General features: G+C 46.6%; 1 protein-coding gene across 3 annotated transcripts in view; it reads left to right on the top strand.

Annotated features, from left to right (window-relative positions):
• Tln2 (talin 2) overlaps positions 1–26,731 on the top strand; it is a 426,737-nt gene that overhangs the window by 378,310 nt on the left and 21,696 nt on the right. For all 3 annotated transcript variants that reach the window (XM_038322053.2, XM_038322054.2, XM_038322055.2), the window contains 8 exons: positions 306–472; positions 1,250–1,433; positions 5,600–5,725; positions 5,910–6,026; positions 11,496–11,681; positions 15,978–16,085; positions 23,029–23,134; positions 24,347–24,471. In XM_038322053.2, the coding sequence (XP_038177981.1) occupies positions 306–472; positions 1,250–1,433; positions 5,600–5,725; positions 5,910–6,026; positions 11,496–11,681; positions 15,978–16,085; positions 23,029–23,134; positions 24,347–24,471 (1,119 nt within the window). The remainder of the gene's footprint in view (positions 1–305; positions 473–1,249; positions 1,434–5,599; positions 5,726–5,909; positions 6,027–11,495; positions 11,682–15,977; positions 16,086–23,028; positions 23,135–24,346; positions 24,472–26,731) is intronic.

Genomic DNA, 26,731 nt, shown 5'->3' with positions numbered 1-26,731 from the left:
ACTTGGAGAGCACTGTCCTCCAGGAAATAGTTGTGACCTACAAACACCTTATTGGACACTTTGCATATGTTATGTTGTACTTAACTGTTTTACATTCAAGGAAACTGAGGCTTGGTGCCTAAGGTCGGGCGGCGTGTGAATGATAACACTGATACTCAGACCCAGGCTCTTGGCTCTGATCTTGTGCCATTAACCTCTGTGCCGCATCAGCTCTGAGAGAGAGAATTCAGTGTTTTCAATGGGGGCACACTATCTTAGTCTTACCTTCTCCATTCCCTGGCTCCCGTCCCCTTTCTTCCTTCCAGGTATCCTTGGTGCTTTCCGCCCTCCAGGCTGGGAACAAGGGGACCCAAGCATGCATCACAGCTGCTACTGCAGTTTCTGGGATCATCGCTGACCTGGATACCACCATCATGTTTGCAACAGCAGGGACACTGAATGCGGAGAATGGCGAGACCTTTGCAGATCACAGGTACCGGGGGAAACTCCAGTTGGCATCCCCAAAACTGGTGATCATGTTTGGTCACCTCAACCTGCCCAGGACTCAGAAATGTGTTTTATCCACATGGATGTCAATAAGATTGTCAGAGGGGGGCATGAACCACAGGGTCAGAATAATTCCCATTGACGAGTTAGAATCAGTCTTCCCCAACTGAGACCAGCTGTTTGATGCTTGCAACCAGGGAGTTGCCCCTCTGGCTGCCCACAGACCCAGTAGGACCAGGAGAGGCATAGTTTGCAGTCCCTCGGAGCCTTCATTAGCATACCTGTGTCAGTGGCTCTGCAGGTTTACCGCTGATGGCCCTTAAATTCTTAACACGTTTCCAGCCCCTTTCTTGTCTCTCCAGTCCAATGGCTGTGATAGAGTGGAGATTCTCTGTATTCTCTTGTCCGTTCTGGAGCCTGGCCACATGGGCTCTGAGCCCCAAGCACGATGTACAAGCTATGCACCCTCATAACCCCGTGTGCCTAGGAAATATCTGGAGAGATTGTGGGGCCATAGGAAGAAGCTGAGCTTCCGCCTAGCTACTATGCTGAGCCTCTCTCTAGAGCCGTGCTACCAATCCCACTACATACTGTTTGAAGCTACAACCTCACGTGCATGGAAGACTCCCCTCCCCTTGAGGGGGGTGGATCACTGGGGCCTCTCTTCTCAAAGCCCCCGAGAAAGGATTTCCTTCCTTCCCAACTGTAAGTGAGCAGGTTTTGTTCTGTTTCTCCCATCTCTCTGTCCTTCCTGCTTTCTCAGGGAGAACATTCTGAAGACAGCCAAGGCCTTGGTGGAAGACACTAAGCTGCTCGTGTCAGGGGCTGCATCAACTCCAGACAAGCTGGCCCAGGCTGCTCAGTCCTCTGCAGCTACCATCACCCAGCTTGCCGAGGTGGTCAAACTGGGGGCTGCCAGCTTGGGCTCTAATGACCCTGAGACCCAGGTATGAATGGGACCTGGGGACTGCCTTTCTCTTTTTCCTATACACCCTGCATCAGGCTTCAGAATGGGGTTAAGCATGTAGCTTTTGAAGTAAACAATACGTGTGTGTGCTTGATTGGAGAAGCAGATAAGAAGCAGTTGACAGAAACGCAGGCCGTGGTGACGGTTCAGGGGTGGAGACAAGCCTATGGATTTGGGAGGAACCTAGAAGGATAAGTCAGCCACGCCTGGTGAACAGTTGGTTCAAGAAGACATTGTGAGGATAAAGGCGAGGGAGGAGTGCCAAGTGTCCTGTGGTCAGGCTGGAGCAGTATGTAGCTTCATGAAGCCAGAGAGTGAGCCATCCATAGTGGGAGACCCATCCGGACCTGAGGGAGGAGGGTGAGTCCCAGTCGAAGGCTTGTTGAATCAGTAGTACCAGACAAGCAGGTAGAAGCATGAGCCCACTCCTGTGCACAGGTGTTACTCAGGTGTGGCTGCCTCTCAGCATCCACAGACGCGGGGAGGGGAAAGCATGGGTCAAGAGAAGGGTTGTCAGATTGAGCCTGGATAACTCCAACCTTCTGGGCACCTGCTGAGGAAAGAAATGCCTCAAGAGTGGCCAGAGCTAGTGTGTGTGTGTGGGGGGGGGGGGGTTGTGACAGCTAGAGAGTGTGACCTGCGAGAAAGGAATGTTCTCACCTGTGGAGACACTGTGGATCAGGACCAGGCCATTGGTGACCCCAGCTGCTGGCCTAGGGAATGGCGCTCACATCGCTTACTGCTGGAGATGGTTGGCTCTGAAGCAGAGGGAGAAGTGGGAGGACTTTCTGCTCAGGAGGTGGTGACTTGGTTGAAATGCCCCACCTGAGCCTTAACGCCCTCTCCAGGCCAGAGTCACTGCAGGTTTTCATGTTCAATACCAGCACACCATGCATAGCAGCACCCGGCATGTGCCAGATACACAGTGAGCTGATGCTCCCACGGCCTGGAGCTGACAGCCAGCTGGAGTCCTCAGGAGCCTGTCCCACTCCCCTGCATTTGTCCCAGTAACAGAGGCACCTGCACCCGTCGGGTCAGCAGGCTAGTCCACTGGGCCCCAAACTAGATAACACTTGCCCCTCAGGACCTGGGCGGGCAGCAATGACTGCACTAATTAACTGGAGCCACCAACCTTGCTCCTGTGTACATTGTCCCTTCCGTTCCCACTGTCCTCCGAGACAATGGAGCCCTGTGAGGAACCCTTCTTAGTGTTTGCGTCCCCCAGCTCAGTTTCCTCCAGCAACCCTAGAGTTCAGATCCGCTGTTTGCACAGTGCTTCTTCAGGAACCTGAGACAGTGGTCCCACCCTGGGGGCGGAAGGAAGGAAGGAACGGCTGGCATCCCTTTTGCTGAGGTTGGAAGTGCAATCCAACCCCCCACCCCCGTGATCTTCTCTCACCAGCTGATTTTGAAGAGAAAGCTATGGATCTTCTCTACACCGAGAAATGTGTTAAATTGCTGAGGGATTTTTTTTTTCTTTTGTTTGAAAACATCTTATCTCAACAAGTTATATTAGGTACAAAAAGTAAGAGAATCCCAAAATGAGTTCTTAGAGCCACCTCAAATCTTCCGTGACTCCTGGTGTTTCCTTCTGCCTCCCCATCTGGGCAGCCTCTTCCCCAACTCCTATTCCTGTTTGTTGGGGTGAGTGCACTTAGCGTGCCATCTACTCTGCAGACCTTTAGCTGCCGTTCAGTGGTCCGTATCTAAAGGTGCCATCCAGTTCTGGTTATCGGACAGCTGACTGGCATGCAGAGGGGTCATTTTTCTGAGCAGATTTTAAAATTAATTTTATTTACATAAACAGAAATAAATTTTTAAAAAAGAGGTTTCTGTTTTCAAGATATCTAGAAGGTTGGAGTGCTTTGTTTTTTATGTGTGGGTATGTGTGTCAGCTGTGGGTATGTGTACATGAATACAGGTACCCAAGGAGGCCAGAGGCATTCAGTCCCCTGGAACTGGAGCTAGAGACAGTTGGGAACTAATCGATGTGGGATCTGTGAACCTAAATTGGATCTTCCAGGAGAGCAGTTAAGTGTTTTTAGCAAGTCCCCTGAAGCAGCAACTTCTAATGAAAACTCATTTAAAAAAAAATAATTGGGGGCCAGTGAGATGATTCAACAAGTAGAACACCAGCCTCACAGGCTTGACAACCTGAATCTGCCTCCCAGATCCCACAGAAAGTTGGGAGAAGAAAGCAACTCCATAGTGATCTACTCAGACTGCCACACACACTGATACTAATAAATTAAAATTTTTAATAAGTTATTTTTTCAGATCTGTTGAGAAAAAAAATGTTCCCTCTGCATGTCAGTCACCTGTCAATTAACTGGCACAGGGCAGTACTTCTGGGATGCTGACATTAGCAGCAGCCCTGGCTTTCTGTGTCTCCGTTTCTTGCTGGGCATCTTCACTGTGACAGGCTTGGGAGAGAGTGTGAGCCCTTCACAACCAGCTGACCCCAGCCTGTGGGTGCAGGAGGCTGGCTGGGGCCCCTTGGCCCTCTTGATGAGGTGACACAGCAAAGGGTGGGGAGGATGATGGCAGGAGGCTGTTAAATTACACTGTTTCTGTGTCACTGCTGTCTGGAGTTCTGGAGACTGCAGAAGGGCTTTGTTGTTTATTATCCCGGTTGGTCCTCACAGCAACTGAATGAGGTGGGAAAGGCTGGCAGTCTGTGAAGGTTAAGACTTGGGCCCTTAGCATCACACTGACCAGCGTCCAAATTCCAAACCCTCTGCTCTTGGCGCCGGTGCAGTGACCCAGTTCATGGCAGCTCTCCCTTTGGCTGGCACTTCAGGTTCCAGCTCCAGCACTCGAGATAGCATCAGCTCCAGGACGGAGCAGGCCACCTTTGTCTTCATTTCTTCCTCAGCATTCACTGAGCGCCAGGTGTGTGCCAGAACACGTTCCGAGGAGGAATCCAAATAGGGACTGTTCTGATCTTATCGGGTCGTAGGAGAAGATAAATCATGGATAAGCGAATAAATCAAATGGCGCCGTGGACTAATACGACTGCAGTATTAAACAGGGCCATCTGATTGTAGCTTGGCGCTCAGGAGTTAGACCCATTGCTAGGTGGTCAGGATCAGTCTCTTGGGACATACATACATTCAAGCTGAACCCATAGTGTAGTGATGAGACAAGCAGGCCTGCTTTTCATCCCGCCTGGCTCCCGCATAGCTAGCTTAGCCCCGGAAATAACAACACACAAATTGTATTCATTTAAACACTGCCTGGCCCATTAGTTTCAGCCTCTTATTGGCTAATTCTCACATCTTGCTTTAACCCATATTTAGTAATCTGTGTAGCACCATGAGGGGTGGCTTACCAGGAGAGATCTTAACCTGCGTCTGTCTCAGAGAGGAGAAGCATGGCGACTGCCTATGGTGACTGCCTGAAGCGTCTGCCTTCTCTCTCCCAGAACTCTGTTTTTGTCTACTTCGCCTACCTAATTTTCTGTCCTATTAAAGGGCCAAGGCAGTCTCTTTATTAACCAATGAAAGTAACACATAGACAGATGACTCTCCTCCATCACCATAGGATGGAGAAAGCCAGGTTCCAGGTAGAGGACAACAGGAATGCGGACAACCTTAAGCAGAGGTGAGGTGAGACTTCCCAATAGGAAGAAAGATCCACCTGTCCAAACTCATGGCGCGGGGCAGGGAATTGCAGGCACAGAGCTAGAGAGCAGGCAGAGTACCATAGAGACCTTACTGCCCCATATGAAGCTGACATTGTGTTACCAATGCTCCTGGGTGAGTGATGGTTACCTCTGCTTTAGCATCCTTCATCCAGGCAGAGACAGCTTGTGGGCAGACGTGGCAGCCAGGGGGCTATGTACCCAGATCCCAGCCTCAGCCTCCCCTTCGGTGTCAAGGTAGGCATTAGTTCTCAGCCTCAGCCTTAGCAGCAGCAGTGGGAGCAGCCTCTCTGTTAGTTTTATTATCATCATCACTAGCAGCAGCAGCAGCAAGATTGGCCTCCCTGAGCCACAGGCCCTCCAAGGGTGGCTTCTTGAGTGGTGGTGTCATGGTGCAGAACATAAAGCTATTGATACAGAGCCTCCTTCCTGCATCCTTGCGCCCTGGCAGAAGCCAGCAGTGAAGGTCATCCTCTCTACTCACCAGCCTCCTACTCTTTCAGGTGGTGCTGATCAATGCCATCAAAGACGTGGCCAAGGCTCTTTCTGATCTCATTGGTGCTACCAAGGGAGCTGCTAGCAAGCCAGCTGATGACCCCTCCATGTACCAGCTCAAAGGAGCTGCCAAGGTAGGGTGGGACTCCAGCGAGGGCTGACCATGACGGGATGGTGATATGCCAGACTGCTGGAAGGAAGAACATTTGATCGTCTTCCTCGTATGAAGGAAGGAAATTATCTTCTATGCCATTTGCATAGAAGGTTCAGATGCTACACCTCAGACAGCATACCCTTTGCTTTTCTCCTCCCATGCAGGTGATGGTGACCAATGTCACCTCTCTCCTTAAGACTGTGAAGGCGGTGGAAGATGAAGCCACCCGGGGCACAAGGGCACTTGAGGCCACCATCGAGTACATAAAGCAAGAACTCACAGTGAGTACCCAGCAGCTGTCACCCTCAGCTAGCTGTCACTGCCCCAGCATATGACTGACACATGAGCTTCTCTGCAATTTTTAATTTAAAGAGCTTTTACCTGGCACTCCTAGACTGGGGAGGCTTACGTTATCTGTCTCCTGGTGGCATTTGTAGCCGCTTACCTGTATGTCAGTGAGTGTGCCTGGGATCTATTGGGACTCTTTGTTTGTGAGACAAGATTTCCTGTAGACTAGGATGACCTCCAACTTTTACATAGCCAAGGATAAACTGGAATTTCTGGTCCTCCTGCCTTCACCTCTCAGATGCTGGGGTTACAGGTGTATACCGCTGTGCCTGGTTTTAGAGGTGCTGAGGACTGAATTCGGGACTGGATGAATACTAGGCAAACACTGTGCCAACCGATCTATATCCCTAGCCAGGATGTAGCCCTGCATTCCTAGGACGGATATGTATCACTTAGAACAGTTCAGACCATTCCACCCAAATGACAGCATGACACTGGAGCACTGCAGGAGATTTCTGGCCAAGAGAAAAGTCAGAATGGCAGTTTACGCTAGCCTTGTGTTTAGATTATGGAGACTATATGCATCCTTTCTTTTCACACTGCTGCTGGCCCCATGTGGAATGACAGTTTGAGGTTCACTGTTAGGGGAGAGGCTCAGATGCCTTTAGGTGAGACACTTCTTCAGCATCCGGCTCATTTCTGTTTGAGGTGTCTCTCCTTAGAGACATTAGCTCTGTTTATTCTTCCCTCATTCTAACCCTGGAGAGTTACAGGCACCAGGAATTGCAACAGTAGAGATATTCCCTGTTTCCTCTGTGCTCAGCACAGTTGCACACCCCTCCTCCTGACATCCACAAATAGAAACAGACAGGAAATGAGTGGTTTTGCCCCAAGATTTCTTTGTAATAGGTATAATCACAAATGTAGCTTTTTAGGGGATATGCAGGCACTTGGGGACTCTGCTGCAGGTGTCCTGCCTCTCAGGATTACCTGTGAAGGCAGAGTGAGGAGCAGCACTAGAAATGAGCAACTCTGTTGGTGCTGGGATGACTCTTGGCTTCTTTTGTCCCACCTTGAATGGAAACAGCTTAGGTCATAGTTTTAAAGGAGAAGCTAAAGAATACATAAGTAACTCAAAAGCAGGTGATTCCTTAAGGCATATTATATGAGTTGTAAGCAGAGACTGCTCGTTCATTTCCCAGCTGCTCAGATCTGAATAATCACACAGAAACTATATTAATTACAACACTGTTTGGCCAATAGCTTAGGCATATTCCTAGCTAGCTCTTACATCTTAAATTAACCCATTTTTGTTAATGTCTGTATCACCACAGAGCTGTAGCTTACTGGTAAGATTCTAGCATCTGTCTCCTTTGGCAGGTACATGGCGTCTGCCTTTACTCTGCCTATTCTCTCTCCATATCTTCCAGCCTGGCTATACTCTGCCCTGCCATAGGCCAAAACAGCTTCTTTATTAACCAATGGTAATAAAACATATTCACAGCCTACAGGGGAAATCCCAATCATCTCCCCTTTTCTGTCTAAATAAAAAGGAAGATTTTTAACTTTAACGTAGTAAAATTACATATACAAAACAGTTATCAAGCAAGAATTATAGTATAATATTTAGTCCATTTACCATTGGCAAATTAAGGAAAATGCTCTTATCTCTATCCTATCTTTGTGAATCTAAAGTTTTATATCTAATTTATCCTTTATCATAACTAATAAAAACTATAACTGTCTTTAATTACATCAAAAATGCCAGGATATATTACCTAAGTAAATAGGAAGTGCATTGTAAGCAACTTCCAAAACTGTAGAATTGACAGAGACATCTCACTGACTGAACAGTTACCCAAAGTTCTTCTGTAATGTTGGGTACCCATCTTCAGCCTACAGACCCATAGTACCTGGTAGACTTTTCCATGGAACAGGAAATTTCAGAGACTGTTCTGCCTATATTGGCAGTTTGCCAGTCACTTTCTTCTGTGTCCTGCAGAAGATCTGGCAGATTCTTTCATGAAGAAGGAATCCTGAAGGACTGTCTCACCTTTCGACAAGCTCAGCAGTCATTTTTCTGTGGGTCCTGCATGGCCAGTTTATATAGCATACCACCAAGCAGTTCAAACAAGGGAAGTTTCTTGCCCAAATGGCTAGTCTTGTCACATTGAAGGCAAATTCCATAATGAATTTCTTCAATGCCCAACATCTCTTAAGTAATTGATGCTGCCAGAAGCAGACATGTCTCACTGTGGAAAAAAGTCTAAGTTCTTAAAACATTTAAAGTGTCCTATTATGTAGGTTTTTGAAAGACTTGAAGAATACCTATCCATCTGAAATATAGCTCTCTAAGTCTATAAAACCTAACATGACTACAAGTTTGACTATTATAAATGACTATTAATCTGCAATTTTTAATTATACATTACATTTTTAACTGTACAAACACAATACATTAACCAAGAACAAAAATACATATACACAGTGTAACAAAATCAACCTTAAATCTGTATCAATAGACCAAAATCCATATCTATGCAAAGTATTCATATCTATATCATATCCCCCTTTAAATGAAAACAAACATTTATAAACAATCATTTTGGGAATTGGGCATAGTTTTCTCCAAACTGCTTCCTGCTGTTTGTTGAGTGAAGTATTTTCAGGGTTCATGGAGACCTTTTGGGGAGGGTCTTGTTTCATCAAACCAAATTAACCTGGAGGAATCCACAGGTTCTCATTCTCTGTGGAAACAAAAGGAGAATCTCTTTTATAAAATAACATATTCTTAAGACTCAAATTTTGAAGTCAAGATACCTTTAAAATATATATGTTGGTTTAGCTTAGCAGCCCTCACAATCAAGTGTCTTTCTGTAGTTAGCTCATTAACAGCCAAAAAATTTAAGGAAACCACAATACTATACATAATCCAGACTTTCTGTGTAGTTTCCATCTTTACATGGCTTTTTTTCTATTGCTTTTTAAAAATATTTATTATCTTTATTCCTTTTATCTATGTCTGTTTGTACTCTCTTATATTACTTTTACTCTCTCTTGAAAAACTTTGTTTTATTTTTTTAAAAAACGATTTACTTCTTTTTATAATTGTCTATACTCTTTTTTCCTCTGTCTCCCAAGCCCACGTACATTTTTTAAAGCATACTATCTTTCACTTAGAGGTCCGTTATGTCTGAATCTGTTCTATTGTGTGTCTGAAATCATTTTCTGACAAAGAACATTTTAAAATGGTAAGCAGTGTGGTCGTGGTGGCCCTGGATGCTGGCTCTACCTCTCTCTGCCTTTTAACATGACAGAGGTAGTCCACTGCCAGCTCTGGGACTGCCAGGTGGGACCCGTGCTCACCACCTCACCTCTGAGAAGCAGTTGGCCCATGCTACCACCAAGTAACTTGTACCATGCTCCGAAAGAGCCATAGCCATTCATGCCACCAGCATGAACCAGGAAGCTTGTCTCTTAAAGTAGTCCCAGCTTTTGCTGCTAATTCTGAGTCCTAAAGCTGTCTCTTAAAGGAGCCACACCTCTACTCACCACCAGCAAACAGAGCCTATCTGAAAATATGCAGCTACCAAGAAGCTGCACTTGCCTTCCGTTTTTGTGGGTCTAGAAGCCCTCTTTTTTTCTTAAGCTTTTTCTTAGGTCTTATATGGATCCATGCCCCAGACGGTGGGCACCATTTTGTAAAGGAAGACTGCTTATTTGTTTCCCAACTGCCCAGACAGAATCACACAGAAACTATATTGTTTGGCTAATAGCTTAGGCATATTCCTAGCTAGCCCTTACATCTTAAATGGCCATATTTCTATTAATCTGTGTATTACCACGGGACTGTAGCCTACCAGTAAGGTTCCAGCATCTGTCTCCTTTTGCAGCTACATGGCATCTGCCTTGATTGACTCTACCTGGTCTCTCTATATTTATCTCTTCCAGCCTGACTGTATTCTGCCCTGCCATAGGCCAAAGCAGCTTCTTTATTAACCAATGGTAATAAAACATGTTCACAGCATACAGAGGGGAATCCCACATCATCTAGGTACCTTAGAATGGCTGCACAGGATGGCTGTGTTCCCGCCTGAGATCTGGATACAGGTTCAGACAGCTGCAGGTACCCATGGTGGCAGTGGAAGGGAAGATACGGAATATAGACTATCCTGGGACATTACAGATGCTTGATCATTGTGAGTATATGAGAGTGGCTTAGAATTCATCCACCTTTTCTCAGTTGGAAGGATAGGGAGACGTCTCTCAGCAGTTAAAACAGCCAGATACAAGCATGAAGATAGGAGTTTGGCTCCATAGAAACCCACATAAACACTGTGGCCCATCTGCAATTCCAGTCTGGAAAGATGGGATAGGGCATCCCCAGAGCAAGCAAACTAGCAAAACTAACCATATCAGTGAGCTCTGGGTTTGACTGGGAGACCCTGCCTCAATGAATAAAGTGGAAGAGTGGATGATGTTGATTCCTGACATTAACCTCAGGCCTACACATACACGTGTACATATGTGCCCATACACAGGCAAAACATGCATACACACAAACATGCACACTGCCCCCCACACACATGAAAAATGGAAAATAAATGAAGATGAATGAATTTACCCATAGTGTTCTCCACAGAACCTCTGCCATGAAGACCACAGTAGTTTAGAGAACTCTAATGTGTAACCACCATCCCACTGTGGTACCTGGGTCTGGACACGGGACTTGCTGTCCTGAGTTATTTGTCACTGCCGTTTCTAAGGAGCAGTGATGTTTGGCTCGTTGTCACATGGCAAGAATGTTGTATGGGTTCCGCATCTTACTCAGGTCTGAAAACAGGCACCCCCTCTCCCACAGCACACAGTCACAGGGCTAATCCTTCATAGTAAAGACAAAGGACCAGGTGTGTGTGAAGCAGAAGCAGCTTGCCTTGGCTAACATGAATTCACTGCAACTTTTTAAAGTGTGTGTGTGTGTGTGTGTGTGTGTGTGTGTGTGTGTGTTTAAATCAGAGTCACTGACTTGAACACCTCTGCATAGCCCTGCAGCTATCTTCGTGAAACAGAGTTATAGGATAATATGCTTCACTCCATAAACTCACACCTGTGCAAAGTGGGCAGGAGATCATCCAAAGTGATGTCTTCAGGTTAATCCTGCCCTAGAGCCCACACTGGGATTGAGGAAGACAGTATATAAATATTGGGTGGTGATGTTTGCAAATGGATGAGTATGCCCTTTAGAAACCTCTTGCTCACCATATTGTTTCCACGAATGTCAAATGTCTGTGTATGACCCACTCTACCGTCCTTAATTAGGTTTCTAATTTCCTGTCATGTGACAGTCTCTTCCAGTTGTTAGCTTGGGTCCCCGACACTAATCGCACCAGGTGGAAAAGAGTAAGTTACGTTTGTCCTTTCCTTTTTGATTTTTTTTTCCCTCTTCTGTTTCTGACTTCAAGGTGTTCCAGTCAAAAGACATACCTGAGAAGACATCATCACCCGAAGAATCAATCAGAATGACGAAAGGCATCACCATGGCAACAGCCAAAGCCGTGGCAGCTGGGAATTCATGTAGACAGGAAGACGTGATTGCAACTGCCAATCTGAGCAGGAAGGCCGTCTCAGATATGTTGACAGCTTGCAAGGTAAGGACCTGGGCATTGTTGTGGATGGGTGGATGGATAGTTTCCTCTTGAAAATGACTCATTCAGTGTCCTGGTGAAGGAGGTGAGCTGGAGTATGAGCAGGGGGCAGCTGCACACCTTAAACTTTGTGAGAGACCAGCGTGCAGAGAGTACAGTTTACACCGGGCAGGGTTAGCTCCCACCCGACCCGTAATCCTAGTGCGTGGAGGAGGAGGCTGGAGGATTATTGTGAGTCAGAAGCCAACCTAGGCTACATAACGAGACCCTGCCTCAAAAAAACAAACATTAGGGGCTGGAGAGATGATGGCTCAGAGGTTAACAGCACTTGTTGCTCTTCCAGAGGACCCAGGTTCCGTCCTAGTACCCATATGGCAGCTCACAACCATCCGTAGCTTCAAGAAGATCAGCTGCCCTCTCTGGCCTCCACAGGCACTGCATACATGTGGTACACAGACATACCCGCAGGCTAATCAATCACCCACCCTACACGCTACAAAAACAAACAAAAGCACTAGTAATAATAAGATGATGGCAATGATGCTCACAGTTCCTTTGGAGGCAGCTGCATCCCTCACCTCCCTCCAGAAAAAGGGCTTCATGCAATAAGACAAATACAGAAAACCAACCTGCTGAATGGTGGGTCAAGAAAAAGGTCTCTAGGGGCAGGGGTGGAATGGGGCTCAAGGAATAAAGTGCTTGCTTGCAACCATGGAAACCTTGAGTCTCATCACCAGAACCCACATAAGCAGATTCTGAAACACCATAGCAAATGTAAACTGGCATGATTTATTTACTTATTTATTTTTGACTTTCTTTTAATTTATTCTTTGTGTCTTTCACATCATGCCTCTCAATCCCACTCATGCCCCATCCCTTCGTACCTTCCCTCTGCCCTTGTACCCTCCCCTCCAAAATAAAATAGAATAAAATTTAAGAGAAAATTTTCAAAAAGAAAGAAAAATCTCATCACGGAAGCTGTACCATGACACATTGAGTCACACAGTAGATCCAGAATGTCCTTTTGTCCATACAGTTAAGCTTGCAAGTCTTCCTTCAGAGTCATCGGTCTGGGGCAAGCCCTCGGGTTTCTGCTCCACCATCAATACTGGGCCCTTGCTGGGGCTCCTCTTGGATATCCTGTTGTTGCCACGTGAACTGACATGGGTTATAAATCTAATCAAATATATTAGCTATTAATTGTTAAAGAGAAGCCCCTCACACTTGATTCCTATTGTAATTATAAAGTCTCTTTTGCCGAGAACGTATAAGTGCCTCGGTGTTTGTGAGATTGCGTGGAGCAGATGCTGGTACAGGTGCCAGCCAGCAGCATGCTGCCTTAGCTTCTCAGGATATTGCCCGCATGTGCACGCACAGCCTATCAGGGAGCACAAGAAATGGTCTGGGATCACGGAACCAACCACTGACGGTGCAGCTGTGAGGTTTCTTGAACAGTTGAGGCAGCCTCAGTGGCATTCAACCCAGTCACGGTGGTAGAGAAAGGGACTCCACCAACAAAGACAAGGTTCCAAAGTGACTTGTGTGTAGCACGATGCAGCCATGTATGTGTTGGTGCCTCCAGACACAGAATCTGTACCCAAGAAGAAGTAATAGCTGAGATAAGGTGATCTGATGAACGTTTAAGATGCCTAGAGCATTAAAGTCATGAGTTACGCCAGGTGACTGTAATCCCAGCTCCAGAAAGACAGAGACAGGTGGATCCTTGGGGTTCCCAGGCTAAAGTGGGCCTAGGCATGTTGGCACACACCTTTAGTCCCAGCACTCAGGACCAGAGGCAGGTGGATGGCAGATGGCATCCGAAGAATGACACCCAAGGTTGCCCTTTGACCTCCACACACACAACATTTTTTATTATTTTTCTGTATATTGATGTGTTTGCTTGAACATATGTCTGTGTACTACATATGTGCCTGGTGCCCACTGAGGCCAGGTGAGGGTGTTCATCCTAGGAGTTAGACAGTTGTGAGCTGCCATGTGGATACTGGGAATTGAACCCCTGTCATCTGGAAGAGCAGCAAGTGTGCTCTTGACTGTTAAGCCATCTCTCCTACTCCAACACACAGGATTTATTTTTTCTAAGCAAAAAATTTTGAAGTAACACTAGTGAACCTAGTTGCTCTGTTGGAGCTTGACTTCTGGGTCTGAGTGGGGAGCCAGGCAAATATGGAGGTGAGGCATGTCCCACACTGCCTGGCCTTAACAGAACGCCAGGATTGACCAGCTCCCAGGTGTCTTCACCTGGGTGAGTTCCTGTGCAGTCTGCTTTCGTGTGCCTATATTTTTGTTAGATTTAATTCTTTATTTCTGGTTATCGTTGGCATGAGGTGGGCATTCCTGTGTTGCTCTGGTCTTTCTGACTGTCTGGCTCATGACTTCTATCAGCCAGTACTGCCTTTCCCCCTTGGTCAAATAGGTAGGTTGCCTACAGTGTTTATTGCTGTGAGCTTACTGTTTTATTTTTGAGATAGGGTCTCATGTATCCCAGGCTGGTCACTATGTAGCTAAAGATGACCTTGAACTTAAAACCTTCCTGCCCCTCCACCCTGAGCTCTAGGCTTCCAGGCATCCTCCACCACAGCTGGTTTAATGGGGCGCTAGTTCATGCATGTTAGGCAGGCCCACTGCCAACTCACCTACGACTTCGCTATAAGAAACATCTTTGTGCTTATTTGATTTATCTGTGCTTTGGATTATTTGCTCAGGAAGACTCCCAGAAGTGGAATTAGGGGATCAAATTGTATAACCTTTTCATTATGGCCAGATTGTTCTCCCAAAGGTGCTGCCAAGTTACAGAGCCACCACAGTTAGCAAGAATGTTCTTCCCCCAACCCTTCTTGGCAACCTGGTAACCTGCTCCGGCGAAGCCACTGCACTGTAGCACCATGACCCGTGTCACATGACCCACAGTAGTGCACCGCTCTGTGTTCCACATTTAGAGGCTCGGGGGAAACATGGAGATAGTGAAATAGGGCATTTTAAGATCACGGCTGTGGACGCCCTCCTTACTCACATCCCCGCCCACCACCCCTGATTTCCGCCTCTGAGGTTTGTTAGTCCTCAGTCAGTCTAACTTGTCTCCTCAGTGACAGCTGCTTGCCATGTTCCCTAAGGGAGGGCACACAGGTCTTGCCACCCACACGGCTCATCTCTGAAAGAGGGGATGAACTGTAAAACCAAACTAGTCAGTCCTCCTTACGTCTTGACTTTTTCTGTGTTCCTGTAGATTTAGCCTAAGGACCCATGAATGGTACCCAAACACTCTGCCACCAAGTTATAGCCACAGCCCTCTTTTTACTTGATTTTGAATCAGAAGCTCACTCAGTGGCCCAAACTGTAGCCTTGGACTCACTCCATAGCCCAGGCAGGTCTTAAACTTGGGGTCCTCAGATTCCCCAAGTGGCTGAGATTACAGGCCTGCCACAGAGAGACTGACTCTGCCATGTGTCATGCCTTTGTTGTGGCTGCTGGTTTATTGGGAGTGTTGTTTTATGCCTTTCTGTAAGCCTCCCAAGTGCTTTCCAGAATGGAAACTGTGCAAGAAAAATTAAGGGGATAGGGTTTCCTTTTGTAGCAAATTAAAAGATGATTTCCCACGCCTGCACTTTTTCGTGCTTTCCAGGGTGCATTTTATCCCGCAGCCCTGCAAGTCAGAATGCTACCTGAAACGATTTGTCATGGATAACTGGAGGTGGCAGGTCACAGTACAAGGAAAAGCCTGAGACACTGTTACCCAGGGCTCTGGCTTGCTTATCTCTGCATTTGTATAATGTGAGATGAGTTCTTTACAGAGCCTGGGGGTAGTAGGGAGCTGCGAACTGAAGGAACCTAAGGGCTCTGGTCACAGAGAGTGCCCTGGGACTGTAACTTGGGAGGCTCAGTGGGAACATGGGCTTCATTAGTCTGGGGACATAGAGATGCCATAATAGTGCCCCTCCTAGAAACAGTAGCTGTGAATCTTCCTGAATGCTTTAGTGCATGTAGAAGGGGGTGAGAAAAGACAGAAGGTCCCAGACTCCAGTATTTCTGTCATGTGTCCCCAGGAAGCCAGCCTACAGACTGTCAAGGGACCTGCTGCAGAGGTGTGAGGATGGAGGGAGAGATTCCTTTCCCATCTAGAGAATGGGGGGTGAAGGTCTTCAGAGAGGCCGCTGGCAAGGTCTTCCACCTCAGAGACCAGGGTGGCCAGTTCTGCTGCGCTGGGAACTCACAAGCAGCTCTTTTCAGTTTAAGATGCCAACATTGTCTGCTCTCCTCCCCGCTCTCTCAATCTGTCTCCAGCAAGCATCCTTCTACCCTGATGTCAGCGAAGAGGTACGAACCAGGGCCCTGCGGTATGGCACTGAATGCACCCTGGGCTACTTGGACCTTCTGGAACACGTCTTGGTGGTAAGGAGGGGTGTGGGCAGGGTGGAGCAGAGCTGTGTATCTTTGTGACTGACATAGGTGGAGACTCTCCTTCCCTCAGGCACACCCCCTTTTCAGCATCCTGCCAGCATCTCTCATGAGGTTAGGACTATGCTGAGCAGACCATCTCTGATCCAACACACTGGACAGAAAGTGCAGCCTTCAGGAAGACTTGGTGGGGGTCCAAAAGAACTGATTTCACTCTGGCACCAAAGAGCCGGCAGAGCAAACACGCCTGGGGGTAGGGTGGGGAGAGAAAAGGAGGAGGCAGTATCAGAGGAGAATTGATATGTTGAAGGTCAGAGACGATCTTGAAAAGAATTGAAAGGTCTCTGAGGCTGGGGAAACAGCTCAGTTGAAGAGCTTACCATGCAAGCATGAGGGGCCTGAATTTGATCCCCAGCACCCATGTGAAAAAATACGTGAGTGAGGCAACACACACTTGTAATCCCCGTGCTGGGAGCGGAGGTGTGGTAAAGATAGAAGGATCCAGAGTCTAACCAAATCGGGAAGCTCCACGTTGAGTCAGAGACCCCATCTCAATAAACAAGGGGGATCTGTTGAGAGAGATGCCCAACATTGACCTCTTGCCTTACACACATATACATGCACCTACACAGACATATCATATTGGGAGGTCTTTTTGCAGAGACCCAAGTACATTCTAAAAATATAGAAAACAACAGCCTCCGTGACCAGCTAAAGAGAACCATTGCTAGTGGCCTGCTAGTCTCTGGTAGCTTCCTGCCATCCTTGAGTGAATGGCGTGGGTCACATCAAGAGTGCCTGGCCTGCTGTATCCACTGTGGAACTAGGATTAGAAGACAAAGACAGAAGATTCTGGGCAGCAGATATTGTGGTTATGGTTGGTACCCTGTTTTTTAGCCTTGTTTATAACTTTGTATGGACTGGAGCAGAGCCCAGGAGAGTTTGTTCGGGAACCAGGGAAAACACAAGAAATTGGATGACATGTCCCCTCCCATGTCTGCTCCACTCTCCCCAAACCTAAAAATAAAAACAAGTCCCAGGCCACCTCAAGTACACAATTCTTGTCTCTAGAAGACAGCATTGGGTCGTCAAGCGTTGGATTTCCTTGTTTTTCTTTGTACAGCCACATGAACTAGCCGAGCAGATGGATAATCAGAAACCCACAAAAGTCTTTCCCTTGGTTAAGGTTACTCCACAGTTCAGCAACAGACGTGGGAACAAGTCCCCAGCTCTGTTCTGGTTCTAGTGGTCACTGCCTTCACCTTAAATTATCTTCTGGCATTAACTATTTCAGATCTTCTGAGGAGTCATTATGTTCATCCAGAGAACTTCAGTCACTGATAAAGTATCGTATGATATTACTGGTTTTGTTTGGAAAAAGTAGTCCAGGCAGTGGTAACACATGCCCTTAATCCCAGCACTGAGGAGGCAAAGGCAGGCAGATCTCTGAGTGGAGGCCAGCCTGGTCTACAGAGTGAGTTCTAGGACAGCCAGGACTATATAGAGAATCCCTGTCTCAGGCGGGTGGGGGAGGAGTCTGGGGTTATGAACTCCAGTGAGTGGAAGCTGCTGTGAACTACATGGGCCAAAGAAAACACACCCTAAGCAGAGGAAGGAGCCACTGTAGCCAAACTAGATGTGCCAGAATCCATTGAGAAGACTGGTCCATGAGTATATGACACACAGGGTCAAAGGAATAAAGCCAGAAAGCCTCCTAAGGCATCTTTATCCTTATGAGAGTTGTATACCATCTTCCATTATCTTTGGGGTATATGTTCTGTACCCTGCCTATTATTGTACCAAACTCTCTATTGTCTGCTTTTGCCAATGCATATTAGATATGATAGTTTAATTTTAAGTCAGAAACAGTAGGAAATCACTAGCAATCACTGGTAGAAAAAAAATGAACAATTATAGCAGTATACTATAATAAAAGATACATGAAGGACCATCAGATGATCAGCAGGAAGGAAGTCACCGATCATAGGGGATGATGCCGGTCATAGGGGTGACGCCATGTGTCACGGAGGAAGCATCATCTGGCGAGGGCCAGTGTGGGCAGGCAGCTGGATGAAGAGGGAGAACCACTGTTTTCTGTTCTAGGACCCCAACAAGAACCAGCAGGGGGCTTTCCCTGTGGCTGCTCACACTGTGCACTGTTAGTGTTTCAACACAGATTCTTCTTCTTTCCTGTGGAGTGGAGGCTCGGTCTTCCATGTTGCAGACCTATCTCGATGGTTGATGTAGCTGTCATGATGTGCCAGGACACCAGGTGTCCTCGCCATCCATAATTATGGGAGACATAGGAACGTGTTGTTTCTCCGTGGCTCCTCGGGAAACCCGCCAGGGCCAGAGTGAGACCATTAGCAGAAGGACCAGCTCAGTGGCCTAAAGCTAGTGCTATAAAACGAGAAGAACTTAGCCCATCTAATGTGATAAGAACTTCTGGGGCTGGAGAGATGGCTCCGTGATTAAGAGTGCTTGCTGTTCTCGCAGAGGACAGGAGTTTGATTCCACTGCTGGGCCCGCAACTGTCCACACTCCAGCCTCAGAGGATCTGATGGCTTTTTCTTCTCTGGCAGGCGCCCACCTGCCCATCATACATATTAACACAGAGACCCAAACACAAAATATAAATAAACAAGAGTTTTTGTATACCTTAACGGTATATATGCACACACAAAACACACACACACACACACACACACACACAATCAAAGAAACATGGGCACATGGAATGTCCCTCAAACTGTTTATAAGGAGATACCAAATTGAGAGCCTCTGCCTAGAACCCCACCTCTGCCTTTTTCTAATACCCTGTTTAACTCTCAGCATACACAGGCTCTGGTTTAGGCAGAGCCATCGTGGCTGCTCTAGGAAGCTCCTCGGTGGCCATGGAGTGCATCGGCCTCCTGCATTTGCTGAGCACTGCTTCATGCTGGAGCATCTGCTCTACAGGGCAAGGTGCAGGCACCAGCATCCCAGTGCCATGCTGTTGTAGCCCAAGATCTTGGACAGGGTTAACCTTCACTTCCCTAGCAGAACTTTACTCTGGGTCTCTTGTGTGGGATATCAGAAATTGTGTTGACTTAATCACAGAATTAAAAATAGAGCAACTCTCCTCCTGGCTGTCTAGAGCTAAGACACCTTAACTCAGCAGTGCTCTCTGCCTTAAAGGGCCATCTGTTCCTGGAAGTGGCACTTTCTGTCTACCTGGAGGGCTCTTCTCAGCTGTAGACATCTTCAATCATTGCAGTTTGATGATTCAAGTGGTTCAAGTTCCCACACCTGTAACTCCCCTCAGCTTTAATGAGGCGCAAGACAGAAGGCAGCAGCAGAGATTTCTGGGCCTAAGAAAGCAGGACCATAACTGAAGGAATAAATGTACATCTCACCTTCAGATTGTCCAGGTAGCTGATGACCTGCTCTGCATCATCACAGATTTGTTTGCGTTTTCTACACTTTGGCCAAAACTCATTATACAAAATTCTAAAAGAACTAATAGTTTTTTATTAAAAAGATGCTTAAACATGTCAAGGCAGTGGACTCACATTTTCTAAATAGAATTGCAATGTTTTCAATTCTATCTATATTAGCATATAGATATATGTCATATAAGTCTTATTACATAGCCTGGCACTTACTGTCCTACTGCATCAGCCTCCCAAGTGCTGGGGTTATGGGCATATGCTTCTTTAATTTACACCAGCTATCTTATTTTTCCTTGAGAATTTCCTTCCTGCTGATCATCCTTATGGTTGGAAGCAGACACAGCCCTTAAGTGGGGTACCAGAATGTGTAGCCTAGGGAGCTTCGTGGACCTTCTTTAATGTTTTCAGGGACTCTGGACCTCTTATCTCCACTCAGGAGGAGGGGTATGTGTGTGTCTGTGTGCACATGTGCATGCACATGTGGCTATGTGTGTACCTGTGAATGCAATATGTGGGTATCTGTCTGTCTGTCAGTCTCCATCTCATTGAGACGGTCTCTTTCACCGAGCATGAGCTTTACCAATTTGGCTAGACTGGCTGGCCAAGGAGCTTCAGGGATGCTCCTGCTTCTGCCTCCCCAGTGTTAGGATTATAGAAATGTGATATCATGCCATCTTTTTTTTCTTTAACATGGGTGATGGCCATGTTAAAGTATGAATAACCCTACCTTACTTTTAACTCACGTTCATGGCCTTTTGTCCACAACAGAGTAATAGTTTAACAAGGTCTGTGGGTTGGTTAGGAAGTCACAAAATGAGCCATAACCATTATTCAGCTAGTGGTTTTAGAGCACTATGTTAGACAAAAATGATACCATTTGAGAATTTTTTTAAAACTTGATATTAAGATTTTACCTACATAATGCTATTGGGGCCCCTTTTATGATTCACTTACATAAGCCCCCCACAGCTCTGTAGGGGAAAGACTGTTACGCTCGGTTAGTAGGCAAGTAAACGGGGGCAAGGCGCAGAGAGCAGAGAAATATTTGGACTCAGAGTTACATGGGTGCATTGATTCCAGAAGACACACTTGGTTAGACGGTCTGCCCACTGGCTGTGTTAGGAAGCAAAAGGTGCCTCTTCCCTCAGCCTTTCCAGGACTCTCGTGATTTCCTGGAATTGCTCAAGGAAGCTGTCTTATTAGGGCTTATTTTTCACTTATTTGATCAGTTTCTCCCATATGTGTACATATGTGTACATATATGTATACATAAATACGTGTGTGTGTGTGTGTGTGTGTGTGTGTGTGTGTGTGTGTGTGTGTTTCCAGCACCACTGTTTAGTTCCTATCAAGTTCAAGGTGCCTTAGTATTTTTATTAGAAACCTCTTGATTAATTGTGTCTGTAAATCTAGTTACACACTGCTCAGCCTTGTCTTGGTCTATAAACTGATACAGCATCATTTTGGCTACAACCTTTTTGGTCTTTGCGAGAGGAACTGGAATCATAGAGCATTATTCATAAACGTAAAACCAATAAAAAGATAACCAGAGGAACTGGAGAGATGGCCAGCAGTTAAGAGTGCATACGGCTCTTGCAGAGGATCTGAATTCAGTTCCCAGCATCCATACTGGGCAGCTCACAACTACTTGTTAGATCTCCAGGAGATCTAATGCCCTCTTCTGGTCTCCATTGGTACCTGCACTTACATTCACATTACCCCCGCCCCCACACACACTTGCTTGCATAATACATACATATATAGTTTTTTTTTTAAAAAAAAAAAAATATTACCAGAGGAAGGAAGATGGGGAGAGATCTATACACTGGTGTGTTTGGGACTGGTCACAATGTAACCCATAAACTCCTTCAACCCGGTTTTTTGTTGTTTTGTTTTGTTTGTTTGTTTATTACATTTCTTTTAGGAACTTAATCAGAGGAGTTAGGCCTAAGGTACAAGAACTGTCTCTTCCATACTTCAGAAATACCATGTTACCTGACCAGATTTTTTAAAGGAGTATAGCACAATCAGCACAGACTTGGCTAAATGAGTGCCTGCTGCATCCTGGCTGGGGTGAGATGGTTCGCCTGTGCTTTGGTCTATGTATCAGTCCCCAGAGACAGGCATTGCCCCAGCTTTATAGAGGAGAGACAGGTTCTGGTGGTTTCTCTAGTCACACCAGTAACCAGTAAGGCCTGGTCTGAACATAGGCTTGTCCAAGTTCAAAGCCCACGCTCGCTCCTCGGCTGAGACTCCATGATTGTCCATAAGCGGCTGCAGGTGTCTTCTCCTAAGCCTCTTAAAGTGTCTGAAGGTTTCCCAGTGTGGAATAGAGGGAAAAGAAGCAGAAAACTGTTAGAAAAGAATAGCAGAATCAGGACGGGCCATCCAGGAAGATGCACCTCAGTTGAAATCCTGGAGAAGATGGTAAAGGAGCCCTTGCCTCATTTCTTAGTTCCATTTTTGAAGGATTTTAAGAAGAGGTCATCTGGTTTCACGGTATATTGCTGGTTGCCAGTTTAAGTTGTTAAATAACAACTTTAAGAAAGATCTTGAAACCTCTGGGGCTAACAAGAAGGCACAGCAGGTCAAGGTGCTTGCCACTAAGCCTGGCATCCTAAGTTCAACCCCTGGATCCCACAGTGGAAGGAGGGAACCAGCTCCTGCAAGTCATTCCTTGACTTCCACATGAGCGTGTGTGTGCACTCTCGAGCACGTGCACAATCAGTCAGTAATGCCAGGCGCACGCCTTTAATCCCAGCATTTAGGAGCAGTGCAAGATGGATCTACATAGGATAATCAGGGCTACATAACAATACCCTGTCTTAAAAAATAAATAATAAATAAGATAGGCTGAGTTATTCTGTTTTTTAACTTTGAATTAAGTCAAAAGAAAATATATCCATATCAAGCCAGGCGATGATGGTGCACGCCTTTAATCCCAGCACTCAGGAGACAAAGGAAGGTGGATCTCTGTGAGTTCAAGAACAACCTGGTCTACAAAGGAAGTTCCAGGACAGCCAGAGCTATTACACAGAAAAACCCTGTCTCAGAGAGAGAGAGGGGGAGAGGGAGAGGGAGAGGGAGAGACAGAGAGAGAGGGGAAGAGAGAGAGGGGAAGAGAGAGAGAGAGAGAGAGAGAGAGAGAGAGAGAGAGAGAGAGAGAGAGAGAGAGAGGGAAAATTTTGCCTGCAACCCTGCCCTGCCCCACATTTTCTCTGGTTCTGTGTTTGCTTAGCCTGGCACTTCTGTACTCAATGGTGTTCTTCCACATCATTTTTACATTTGTGGATTTGTTTTACCTAAAAATAAAAGAAATGAAGGGTAAGTTCAGCCTCATGATCTTTGGTAACTGTGTCAAGGGACCGCCCCTCGATTCTCAGCATCACTGTCGTTGAAACCTGGTAAGTCTGCTGTCCCTCGAGAGCTTGAAATCCTTCACAGAGATGCCCCTTTCCACCAACAGGAGGGTACTCCCATGCATCTAACATGTTTTTCACCCACAGATCCTTCAGAAGCCAACCCCAGAACTCAAACATCAGCTGGCTGCTTTCTCCAAGAGGGTGGCCGGTGCCGTGACAGAGCTCATCCAGGCTGCGGAAGCCATGAAAGGTAGGTCAGAGCCTCATGTCATCTTGCAGCTCTGCGCTAGGCAGAGGGACAAGACAGGGAGATGCAAACAGAAGTACAGTGAGAATAAAAAGCATAGGGTTCTTTTATTTCTATGTTTAAAAAAAGACATTTTGCTCTGGTCTTCTTTATATCGAGTGCTTTTACCTGCATGAAATCATCCATCTGAAACGCTTCACCTCCCTTGGGAGTCTTGTTGTTTATTTTTAGCTGTATTTTTATTTGTCAGGCTGTCTATTTATTGTCTGTTGGCTAATACGCTCATGGGCCAGGCCTCAAGACTGCAGGGATGTAGTTCCAGATTCTCAGGGGCTCAGGCTAGACGAGTGTACTACAGAACAAACTGAACTTTGGGCAACTTTACAAGATCCTATCTAAAAAAAGTAAAAAGAAAGCATAGGGGAGAGGAACCAGGAATGTAGCTTGGTGGGAGAATGATTGCCTAGCACGTGCTAGATCCTAGTTTCAATTACTAGTCAGACCAAAAAAAGTAATTAGGGCCTGGAGAGATGGCTCAGCAGTTAAGAGCACTTGTTGCTCTTGCAGAGGACCCAGGGTTGATTTCAGGCACCTGTATGGCAGCTCACTACCATCTATAACTCCAGATCGGGGGAGGGGGGGGATTCAATGTCCCCCTCTAGCCTCTACAGGCACCAGGCTTGCATATAGGGCACAAAGATGCATGTAAGCAAAACACCCATACATGTAAACTAAAATGAGGTAAGCAGCTTATAAGTAATTTTGATAATAGTAATAATAATATTCTTGTGTATAGGGAGATGCACTGAATACAGCATTTGCATGCCCTTACTTGCTTACACAGCAGATGCTCCAGGAAGAGCATTTTTTTCCTGAGGCATGTGACCCTTCCTCACGTTCCCTGAAGAGAATGTCAAAGCTAGAGTCTCATGAGCATAAATCAGAAGGCAGAGAAAGACTCGAGCCTTGGTCCATTGATTAATCTACTGTCGATGGCCATTCCTTTTGACGGGGCTACACATGCAGCTGGTTTAGAAAGGCAGATTGGCTCCCCTTAGTCCCTGCGTGCAGAAGATGGAGAGCAAGGTAGGGATCCCTTATGCAGAGAGGAGGCCCGCAGGGCCATCCAAAATGCTTGCTTAGATTTAGTTTGTAATTACGCCAGCACCCTCATGTCTCCACCTGCCAAGAGTGACTTTCCTGGGACTGTTTCAGGAACAGAGTGGGTGGATCCAGAAGACCCAACCGTCATTGCAGAAACAGAATTGCTGGGAGCTGCGGCATCCATTGAAGCCGCGGCCAAGAAGTTAGAGCAGCTGAAGCCGAGAGCAAAACCAAAGGTGAGTGTTCATTGGTGGCCCCTTGTACTTAGAGGAGAAGCAGAGCGTCCGTGGCCTGCTGTGTGTAATTCCACCTTGTAAAGCAGGTTGTTGCATTTTCTGTCAAAAGTCCCTGTGAGTAGATAGGAGAACAACAGCCTTCAGTTCACCGGCTTCCATCCTGCCTTTTATACAGAAATAACAGTATTGAGTATCCTGTTTTCTTAGAAACACAGGTCTGGGCAAATGACTCAGGCAGTAAGGTGCTTACTGGGAAAACATGAAGACCGGGTTTGGATTTCCCAGCACCCACGTAAAAAACTCACGTAGTGGTATACACCTCTAATCCCAGCACTGGGGAGCTGGGGCAGGCAGGAGCATCGCTGAGGTTTGCTGGCCATTCAGACTAGTAAGTTCCAGGTTCAGCAGGAGACTGTGTCTCAAAATAAAACACCAAGAGGGGCGACTAGAAAGATGCTCAGAGAAAAGCGCTTGCCGTCGCCGGTCCACAGGACCCAAGTTCAGATCCTAGCACCCACGACAGGTGGTTCACAATCATCTCTAACTCCAACTTCAAGGAATCCCACTCCCTCTCTGGCTCCACGGACACTGTACTCACACACACACCCATACAGACAATGTGTACACACACATACACACACAAACACACACACGTGTATACATAATTAAAAATCTAAATATACATATATGGCAATATAGTAGAGAAGCAATTGAAGGAGATACTTGACCCCTGGCTTCCACATATGCATGCAGACACACAAGTAGGGAATAAGGTGCATCCAGCCATGGACAGTTTCAGTGTGTACAGGAGACTGTGGCTGGCTAGTATGTTTTTCATTAGAGAATTGGCAAGGAAAGAGATTCTTTTTTTTTTTTTTCTGGGGCAGTCGGAGCTTGCCCATCTCCAGGGCCGGGCTCAGCCTTGGTAAGAAGTAGGAGCTTGCCTATCTCCAGGGCCGGGCTCAGCCTTGGTAAGAAGTAGGAGCTTGCCCATCTCCAGGGCCGGGCTCAGCCTTGGTAAGAAGTAGGAGCTTGCCTATCTCCAGGGCCGGGCTCAGCCTTGGTAAAAAGTAGGAGCTTGCCTATCTCCAGGGCCGGGCTCAGCCTTGGTAAGAAGTAGGAGCTTGCCCATCTCCAGGGCCGGGCTCAGCCTTGGTAAGAAGCCGCACTTTCCCACCGCACACTCTGGCCTTCTTAAGGAAGATGGTGGGACTCAGGGAGGCCTCCTTTTCTTCCTATCTAAGTCCTTCTTTTTGCTGTCTGCAGTTCGCTTCCCCATGACCCACATACATGGAAATAAAATCTGGCTCTTTTCACACCCCCCCCCAAAAAAAATCTGGACCCCCAGTTTAGGACTGTAAATACCTAAAATTCTACCTTTTCATCAGACTGAGGGCTGAAGAGGCATCAATCCTATCCAAAGCTGCATTCAAGAGGAGGTGTGCACAGGCTACAGGAAGCTCATGAATCTCATGAATCTGTTAAAGTTGGAGCTTTCCTAAAACCTCCAAGCATTCTGACCAATCTCCTCGCATTGGCTGTGATGGCAAACACATTTCAGATTTTCCTCATCAAGGTGGAACTGGAGATTTTTGACCCCTGACTTTTGTGTTTGCTGGGGATCCGCTGGCGCTCTGGGAGTCCTGGATCATCTGATATTATCAGAGTTTAAGATCTGCGTGCCGGTTAGGGACAACTGCATTTTCTGGTTAGGTTTTTGTTTCTGCTTTGCAAATCAAGTTACTAGTGGATGAAAAACACTTGAAGGCTGAGTCTGGCTAGTTCTGAGGTTTGCGGTTTAATTTGCATGTCCTTAGGCTTGTTGAGTCTCTCCCAAGAGGCCCCTTCAGCAGGGGAAGGCTCCTTGTAGGCCAGGTAGCACCTGCAGTCTGTGAAGGAGTCTGCTGTTCATTTAACACCCAGCCCCCACCCCTACCCTTCTCTAGGGTGCTCCTGAGCGCTTGTCTGTGCTCTGTCTGGTGTCGTATCTGCTTCAGTATTCTTGATTTGGAAAACAGACTTAGTGCAATCTCCTTCATCCTGCAGGATTGTTGTTGAAACATATAATCGCTGATGTGAGAACGCAGTGCCTAACTAGGTCTTAGTAAATGGTGGCCTCATCGCCATTGTCACCATCACCGTGACCAGTGCATCTTTCATCTTCAGAAAATGTGTGAAAGAAAAGGCCTTTCATGGTTCTCTGTGGGATAGGAGGGCGAATGACAAGGCCACAGGCCACAAACCAGACATGTTCCAGACC

This window comes from Arvicola amphibius, chromosome 3, assembly GCF_903992535.2.
Source record: "Arvicola amphibius chromosome 3, mArvAmp1.2, whole genome shotgun sequence".
In the NCBI taxonomy this organism is placed as follows: Eukaryota; Metazoa; Chordata; class Mammalia; order Rodentia; family Cricetidae; genus Arvicola; species Arvicola amphibius.
Note: the sequence above shows the minus strand (reverse complement) of the source record. Positions and strands in the feature narration are given on the sequence as shown.